Here is a 9,180-nt window from a genome sequence, read left to right as displayed (position 1 = left end):
CATACCTGGCAGGTGTGGGCCATGTACGTGGTCTTGGCTGTCGGTCTCTCTGAGGAACAAGCCCTGAAGCAGGCCTGTCCTTCATGCGATGCCACACAGTCTTGCAACTGCTCTTCCATGGGCTTGGACTTCATTCCCTCGGGGCTCACGGACAAAATCATGGTGTTAGACTTGTCCCGCAACAGGATAAAGCACATCCGAGCGCGTGATCTGCAGCAGGCTGTGAACCTGAGAACCCTGCTGCTGCAGTCCAACAAGATCAGCTCCATAGACGAGGACTCGTTTGTCTCCCTGGGGAAACTGCAGCTCTTGGACTTGTCAAATAACGGCCTTGGTCACTTGTCGCCAGGGTGGTTTGAGCACCTTTCTTCGCTCCAGCGCCTCAGCATTCAGGGCAATTGCTACAGGGACCTGGGGGAAAGTTCTCCCTTTTCTAGCCTGAGAAACTTGAGCTCTCTCCACCTGGGCAACCCGCAGTTCTCCGCAATAAGGCAAGGAAACTTTGAGGGCCTTACGCTTCTCAACCAGCTGTGGATCGAGGGCAACAATCTCAGTCTGTATGAGCCTGGAAGTCTGAAATCAATTAAGAAGATAAATCACATGATCATAAGCATAAGAAGGGTCGATCTGTTCTCAGCAATTGTTCGGGACCTTCTGCACTCTGCCATTTGGTTAGAGGTTAGAGAAATTACATTGGATATTGAAAATGAATCACTGGTGCAGAACTCTACACTTCCTTTAATGATACAAAAAATGACTTTTACCAGAGCTTCATTCTCAGATAAATATGCTAGCCAAGTAATGCTGTTATTGAAGGAAATCACATCTTTGCGAGAGGTAGAGGCAGTAGATTGTGTGCTTGAGGGGAAAGGAATATGGAATACTACAGCACTTGAAAGAAGTGGACTAGGTTCTGTTGAAACCGTATCAGTGACAAATATGACTATTCTGCATTTTTATTTGTTTTTTGACCTGAAAGATTTGGAGTCACAAATAAGTAAACTGAAAAGACTCAGCATTGTAAGCTCTAAAGTTTTCATGGTACCATGCAGGCTTGCAAGAAATTTTTCATCACTTTTGTATCTTGACTTTCATGATAATTTGCTTGTAAATAATCGCTTAAGTGAGACAATCTGTAAAGGTGCTTGGCCTTCATTGCAAACTTTAAATCTAAGTAAAAATTCTTTAAAATCCCTAAACCAGACTGCAAAATATATAACTAATCTACCCAAACTGAATAATCTTGACATTAGCCAAAACAATTTTGGTGAGATTCCAGATGTGTGTGAATGGCCAGCAAATTTGAAATATTTGAATCTCTCCAGTACTCAAATTCCCAAATTAACGGCTTGCATTCCCTCAACTCTCGAAGTGTTGGACATCAGTGCAAACAACCTGAAGGAATTTAATCTGCAGTTGCCATTTCTCAAAGAGCTGTACCTTGCAAAAAACCAGCTGAAGGCCTTGCCTGATGCGGCAAGCATTCCTAACTTGGTGGCCATGTCAATCAGAAGAAACAAGCTCAGCAGCTTCTCCAAGGAAGGGTTGGAGTCCTTCAGGAAAATGGAGCGGCTGGATGCCAGCGCCAATAACTTTATCTGCTCCTGTGAATTCCTCTCCTTCATTCAGCACCAGGCAGGGATAGGCCAGGTGCTCGTGGGGTGGCCAGAAAGTTATATCTGCGACTCTCCGCTGTCGGTGAGAGGGGAGCAGGTTGGAGCCGTGCAGCTCTCCCTGATGGAGTGTCACCAGTCCCTGGTGGTGTCCTTGATCTGCGCTGTGGTTTTCCTGGTCATCCTCATCCTGGTGGCCATCGGGTACAAGTACCACGCAGTCTGGTACATGAGAATGACATGGGCATGGCTCCAAGCCAAGCGGAAGCCCAAGCGACCCCCGCCAAAGGACATCTGCTACGATGCTTTTGTCTCCTACAGCGAGAACGACTCCAACTGGGTGGAAAACGTCATGGTGCAGGAGCTGGAGCAGGCGTGTCCCCCCTTTAGGCTGTGCCTCCATAAGCGGGACTTTGTGCCCGGGAAGTGGATTGTGGATAACATCATTGACTCCATCGAGAAGAGCCACAAAACGCTCTTTGTGCTGTCGGAGCACTTTGTGCAGAGCGAGTGGTGCAAGTACGAGCTGGACTTCTCGCACTTCCGCCTGTTTGATGAGAACAATGATGCGGCGATTCTCATCCTCCTGGAGCCCATCCAGAGCCAAGCCATTCCCAAGAGGTTCTGCAAACTGCGGAAGATAATGAACACAAAGACCTACCTGGAGTGGCCTCATGAAGAAGAGCAGCAGGAGATGTTTTGGGAAAACTTGAAAGCAGCTTTGAAATCATAGGACAAGCTAGTGGTTCTTGTTTCAGTGTATTTACACAAAGGATATAGGTCAGTGTTTATTCCTGCTAATAAATTTATCTTTCTTATTTTTCTGCCTAACAAAAACTGGCTTTCCTGTGGATAGTCATGTTAATAAATGAAATAGAGCCACTTTAGGCTTTCCAGTGATTTGATATTCTGATCATCTCTGCTAGTAACGGTGATATTTGGAAGTCAAGCTTGATTTTAAATACTTTTTCTAAATACATTTAGCTGAATTTAGTGTTTTTCTGTACTCTTTCCTACTGTCACCATATCACTGATTAGTTCCTGACAATCCTTTTGTAGTTTACAATTGAAAATAAATCCAAGTTCTTCAATACTCCCGTCAGTTGTTCTTTTGTTTTTTCTTTTTCTTTCTTTTTTTTCTTTCTTTCTTTTTTTTTTTTTTCAGCACCATCATGCACAGAATGCTATTAAAATTACATTCTGAGAAAGAAAACTGAGATTTTACATCAAAATGTTTTCTGAAGCCCTACCATTGCCATGGAACATGAAACAGACAGTATTGAATATGTACATCTCTGCTCATAAGAGCTGCTTTCTGGCTGCTCATGCTGGAGTCCATACCACCATGCACAGGTTGGGTTTTGCTCAATAGTAGTCAAGGATGTATTCTGGCATCTTGTACAGTAACTGTTGAAATTTGGAGGCATTAAATCAACGTATGTTTGTTTTTTAATTTTCTTAGTCTTCTTTCTCCCTGGGGATTCTTGTTTCCCCCTTTGTGGTTACCACATGTCCTTACCTACCCATAGAAATAGTTGCTTTCTTTTTGTGGCGTGCAAGCACGTGCTTCTAATGAGTGGGGTAGATGGTACTGTAGACTGCTTTCTGCTCTTCTGTTTTGCACAGCACATTTAATTAATTATTGGGCCATGCACCCCTACACACTTGCCGCTGTAACCAGTGCAGAAAGTCTACACTGGTAAGAGGGAATTCATCTTTTGTACTCCAGTGTGAGATACGTCCTGGATATACTGCATTGCTCTTCACCAGTTGGAAAGGGAATTGTGACAAGAAGGTAGATACAAATGTTTATGTTAGGATAGCTGGTCTCACCCTGAGTACCTGCAGTTGGATTTATTGTGGGTTTCTTGTGTTTAGAGCTGCTTGTGGAAAGCTGAATTGTCTCTGGAGGGATAAATTTATTTGTGAGTTTGGATAACTCAGCATTTCCATGCTCCACTTTTCTTGTAAGCACAGAAGTGTAAGCACAGAAGAGTACAGATGAATCTTGATTAAACTTTATACATCCAATTATTTTGTGGTGAAATGCAAGTCTTGATGTATGAGCTGAGAGTCCAAGTAAGTGGTTGAAAAATGAGGAAATTTGCTTATACATGTGTGTCTCTGCAGGCATATGTGTCCATAAATATATCTGTGTATGTGCCTATGTATATGTACATATTAACACTTCTGTGTGCATGTGTATGCATAGATACACAAGATTGCAGCTTCTGAGGGTTAGCATGCAAACTCCACTTTCGGTTCTACTTTCCTGTTACAATGACACCTCTAGGGTTAGTCCACAGTCTACAATGGAATTTCTCTGTTCACCCTCTTGGATCAGAATAGCTCAAGGGCTAATCAAATCTGAGTTCCAGGCAAGTGATGAGTGAATCATCTGATAGCAAACACTGAGCACAGATAAGATTGATTCGGAGGCTGCATGCCTAGAGGTAAGGCGGGAAACATTTCAGAGAAGGTCAGGCAGAGGTAAGAAAAACCTTGACTTTTATGTGGTATGCTCTCACCATAGACACAGAATTTTATGGGCTCACACATTTAAAGAAGACCGACAGTGTTACTGATCTTATGCCAATCAGATCCTCTAGGTGGGAATTCCCCTGCTTGCATAGCCCAAGTTGAGAAGTGAAGTGGGAAGGAGACAGCAGCACGAGAGGTAGCTGAGTGAAGAGTGATCACCAAGAGAGAGATGAAACGTGAAATAAGTTAACCGGCACCCAGACACCAGAGCTGGAGCACCAGGGAATGTTTTCTACATGGAGGTAAGTCTGCAGGTGGGTGGAGGCTGGAGACACAGGGAGAGAGTGAGGCTGCAATGCCGTAGTGAGAAGAAGGGATGGAGCACTCGGGCTATCTAATCTCCACCACCATGTTGCCCTCCTCTGCATGGGAGAGTCAGAATGCTTGGGTCTGCTGGGCATGGTCTGGCTCCTGTGGGAGAGCAGGGCGGGGGGAGGATTTCTGGCTGCTGGCAGGAGCAGTCACAGGCAGCTGGCGGGGCTGCACGGCAAGCAGCGAGAGGGAAGGCTCCCTGGGAGAGCCGGGACATGCTGATGGGAGCAACGTCCTTCAGGAAAGGGTGACAGAGGAAAGCAGCACATGAAAAAAAAAAGACGAGTTGGGTTAGGCTGTGTCATTTCATCTCAGTTTCCTCTTGGGAGGGTGCCCTATGTGTGTTTTGTCGCATTCATTGTTTTGCACCATTTGTATGTCACTACCACCTGCCCAGGGAAGGCTAGGTGTGAATATTGGGCTGCTTTTGTTTTAGGAATACAGCCAGGAAAGAGCTCAGTGAGCAATGGTCTTGGGGCTGCGTGATCAGGTAGCTACTTATGTCACTCCACCCTGTTGCACAGCCATGTGTGAGTGTGTAGGTATATACGCATACATACTTTTAAAGAAATGCTGGTGGGCAATACCCAGGATGCATGCAGTCCACATACAACCAAGTGGAAGTGACGACTTTCCCAATCGACTTGTGGATTGATCCTTTCACCAACCAGTGACCGCTCAGACTGCAGCTCTGCTAGAAGTTAGTAGCTCTCTTTTTGCTTGGTACTCTTTCCCAAACCAGAAACAGTTTGCATGCTATTGGCATGCAGTTAAATTCACCTTTATCAGCATTTATAGAACCTTGCTCTGTTGACACTTGTTTTCTTTAAGAATATGTGCATATACTTCTACTGGCCTGGACCAGGAAAGATAACCCTGAGCATGTCTGGTGGCTTGGATCTTTTGTCCAGAAACCAGAAACACTTTGAAAATTTAGTTCATCACTGTGCCTTACCATACAACCATATCTGTGCAAGTTTCCGCATATTAGCTGTGTTTCAGTTTCAATGTGACATTTTTTTTCTGTCCACTGCAATGGGGAACAAGTGATTCTTTGATAGGCTGAAGATACGGAGTGGGGCTGTATTTCTGAGCAGATATGGAGAGGCCTGAAAGGACCCTGGAAGTCAGGAAACTGCATTATCAGACAGGAATGGGAAGGGGAAAAGAATGTCTGAGAATGAATGAGAGTAGGAATGGAATTTCCCCAGGTATCTGTCCCGTGTGACAGACAAGCAAAACAACCTTAAACAGGTGCTCAGGGAAGTGACAATAAAGAAAAATCTCTTCCTGTACCACCAAACTGCGTTCATTCCTTCAGTTCCTGCTGGTAAGGAGAGTTGTTGGGCTCAGCTAGTGTTTCTGATGTAGCTAGCACCTGCCCAGTTACCTTCTGTTCTGCCAACTTTCCATCTGTAAATAACCTACCTATAGATAGATTTTGATGGACTGTGTTGCCTGGTTGTTTCTGTTTGCTTGTTTTTCTAACAGTGGGTGGTTTGACAGCAACTTGGGCTTGCTATTCATTTTAGAAATCCCACTTCAGTGTGTTGCTTGTGAAACCAATCTTAGCCACAGCTTTTCTCCTGTGGCTTACAGCACTGTGTTATCCAGGCAGCCTTGTGTGACCAAAGAAGCCCTGTAAAAGAGCCTCAGCTGGATAGCATGTGACTGTGACTACAGATCGTAACTCTTTGGGTGGGATTCACCTGCTAAAATATCTAGATGCCTAAACCATTTTCAGCTGGTGGTGTAATTTCTCTTGGAGGCATCACATCTTAATGTGGGTGTCTAAGAGACATGACGTGAATTGCCCCTAAAAGGTATTTATCTTGATTGACTTTGGAGGACATAGTGAACAACCAGCTCAGCTGTGGGCATCTGAAGTCTGGGGAGATGAATATGTCCTTCAGGACCCAAAGCTCCACATCAGAGAAAGAGAGAGATTAAAGGAAAATAGCAGAAGAGGTCAAAATGCTTGTAGTCTTTTAGGTGGGAAAAGATGGAAGGACTGAAAAAATTATCCAGATCCTTTCCTCCTTTCCCTGTATGCTCAAATTCTGCCCCTTTTGAAAGATTTTAAGCAACTCTGGCTAAAAACAATGCAACTAGAAATGGTAGGAATTGTCTGCCTAAACTTCCCTATTGTGGGTCAGCTACTGTAAAACAACCTGGGGTATGAATTCAAACTGCAGTAGATCTTCTGCACAGAGTCTCAGTGGGATGACTGAAGGAGAAAATTCTCCTCATGAGTACATCTAACCCAGTTAACCCGATGTAGGTCCCATGATGACCTTTGGGAACCTGTTCTCTGGTCTTTTTTGGAGTTGGTTCATTCTTCTCACCCTTGGTAAAATACCTCCATCCCAGGGGTTTTGTGACACACTGAGGTATATTGTCTCATGCTTGAAAAGTGCTCTTTTATCCTTGCCAAGAAAGCATAAACAAAAAAGATTTATAACTCAATATGTAATATGTGTTTTGAAAGGAAAACAGCCCTTCCAGGCTTTAAGAATTGTTTTTCCAGCTCCTTGAAGGGAGAGAAGATCTAATGTCTCTGGTGGAAGGGAGGCCAGGCTGGATTTTATGGCAAGCTCTGTAACACAAAAAGCCATTTCAAATCAGTATTATAAAAGGCATGAATGTGAGGGGAAAGAGAAGTGAGACAGAATTTACAGCTGTGTGGATTTTTTTTGAACCATTTTTGGTCTAGAAGATGAGGAACAGGTTATGAGGATTGAGAAAAAGTTGATCTAGTCCAGCCAAGTGATCTGAGCTGCAGGAAGCTCCAAGAGCCCCTGGATCTTCCTTACAGCTAGGCCCAACCAGCCAGATCTGCCACACAGACCTAAAGCAGAAAAAGCCCCTAGCAGAGGAGGAAGATGTAGCAGTAAAAAGGAACAGCTAAGAGTCAGTTGTTTACAATGGTCAATTTTCAAAGATTAAGTTTCAGTATGAAGTGTCAGACTGATCACAGCATGGTAATGATGGCCTACAAAGACATCTAGGCAAATACCTATCTCCCTGCTCCTAGCACACATACACCCAGAACAGCCAAAGGCAAAGAAAAGGACAGAAACATATTCAGCCTGCTTCTCCTTATTGCCAGAAGTGAGATTAGACATATGCTGGTATGAATATTACATGTGAAGGTTACTATTTCAGACAAGACACTGACTCTTATTGATGTGACCAGGATTTGAATCACATACTGGAAGCAGGACTTGAATGAACACTAAAGTTTGCAGATGATAGTAAATTTGTAGGAGCCATTTTTTCTCTAGGGTAGAGAGTCCTTGAAGAGAGATCTTGACAGACTAGAGGGCTGGGCAATCACAAACCACATGAAGTGTAACAAGAGCAAGTGCTGGATTCTGCACTTGGGACAAGGCAACCCTGGCTCTATGTACAGACTGGAGGACGGGAGGCTGGAGAGCAGACCTGTGGAAAGGGATCTGGGAGTTCTGCTTGATGTCAAGTTGAGTATGAGTCAGCAGTGTGCCCTGGGAGCCAAAAAGGCCGACCATCATACCCTGGGGTGCATCAGGCACCTTATGGCTAGGTGGTCAAGGGAAGTGATCGTCTCGCTCTGCTTTGTGCTGGTGCAGCCTTACTGTGAGCACCGTGTGCTTGCAGTTTTGGGTGCCACAATATAAGAAGGACATAAAACTATCAAAGAGCCTCCAAAGGAGGACTACAAAGATGGCAAAGGAACTAGAGGGGAAGATGTATGAGGAGCGGCTGAGGTCCCTTGGATTGTTCAGCCCAGAGCAGAGCAGGCTGAGGGGAGGCCTCATGGTGGCCTGCAGCTCCCTCACGAGGGGAGCGGAGGGGCAGGTGCTGAGCTCTGCTCTCTGGGGACAGCGACAGGACCCGAGGGAACGGCATGGAGCTGGAACAGGGGAGGGTCAGGCTGGGGGTTAGGGAAAGATTCTGCATCCAGAGGGTGGTCGGGCACAGGGACAGGCTCCCCAGGGCAGTGGTCACAGCACTGAGCTGCCGGAGTTCAAAAAAGCATTTGGACAACGCTCTCAGACACAGGGTCTGATTTTTGGGTGGTTTTGTGTGGAGCCAGGAGCTGGACTTGTTGATCCTTGTGGGTCCCTTCCAACTCCTACTTTGTGATTCTGTTTCCCACAGGACACAGGCTCTTAATGTGACCAGGATTTGAATCACATATGCAAGACTCTTCATAGTAAAAAATGAATATACAAAGTAATATTCACAAATCCAGAGGAAAACTACTTAAGACAGGATTGGGGGTGGGATGGGATGTATGGGGACTATTTTCTAAACAGGCAAAGGATCATATTAGTAAGAATGTAGTAATTATTCAGATGTTTAGCTAAATCTGTCAAAAATGTGTACAACTAATTAAATTGATAGTCCTAATTCTAAAACTAGAATCCTTAGGAGAAAAGAAAAAAAAATGAATTCAATATACTTAGCATTTAGCAAGTGATTGTGGAATATGTATGTAGAGTGTCCCTTATTTGACTAATGTATGTAATCTCTGAAATGCATTAAAAACTGATATAGTCACAGTGTCTTTAAAGGGAACAGTAAGGGTTATGTTATAGCTATTATACAAAATGTAGCTACTTCAGAATTAAGTAATCATCTTGTATTTTCTCTATTTCATATTTTAGGAAAAAAAAATGTCTACACATACCTGGCAGGTGTGGGCCATGTACGTGGTCTTGGCTGTCGGTCT

At 44.3% G+C, this 9,180-nt stretch overlaps 1 protein-coding gene and 1 long non-coding RNA gene across 3 annotated transcripts; both read left to right on the top strand.

Annotated features, from left to right (window-relative positions):
• The first annotated feature begins 6 nt into the window (after nt 1-6).
• On the top strand, nt 7-2,704 carry LOC118157234 (toll-like receptor 2 type-1). Its single transcript, XM_035311492.1, has one exon. It carries the CDS (start codon nt 22-24, stop codon nt 2,344-2,346), a length of 2,325 nt encoding a protein of 774 aa, XP_035167383.1. The 5' UTR covers nt 7-21; the 3' UTR covers nt 2,347-2,704.
• Nucleotides 2,705-4,073: 1,369 nt separating this feature from the next.
• Nucleotides 4,074-9,173, top strand: LOC118157233. 2 transcript variants are annotated; one of them, XR_004746591.1, is made up of 5 exons: nt 4,074-4,103; nt 4,214-4,396; nt 4,903-4,996; nt 6,066-6,133; nt 9,116-9,173. It is a non-coding gene; the product is annotated as an uncharacterized LOC118157233 (long non-coding RNA). The 2 variants fall into 2 exon arrangements; XR_004746590.1 differs by having other exon boundaries at nt 4,081-4,396.
• Nucleotides 9,174-9,180: the final 7 nt, after the last annotated feature.

Source organism: Oxyura jamaicensis (assembly GCF_011077185.1).
Source record: "Oxyura jamaicensis isolate SHBP4307 breed ruddy duck chromosome 4 unlocalized genomic scaffold, BPBGC_Ojam_1.0 oxy4_random_OJ86269, whole genome shotgun sequence".
Taxonomy (NCBI): Eukaryota; Metazoa; Chordata; class Aves; order Anseriformes; family Anatidae; genus Oxyura; species Oxyura jamaicensis.
Note: the sequence above shows the minus strand (reverse complement) of the source record. Positions and strands in the feature narration are given on the sequence as shown.

What these genes read in the sequence shown, in the direction of transcription:
- LOC118157234 (XM_035311492.1), top strand. Translation starts at nt 22, where the DNA reads ATGTACGTGGTCTTGGCTGTCGGTCTCTCTGAGGAACAAGCCCTGAAG.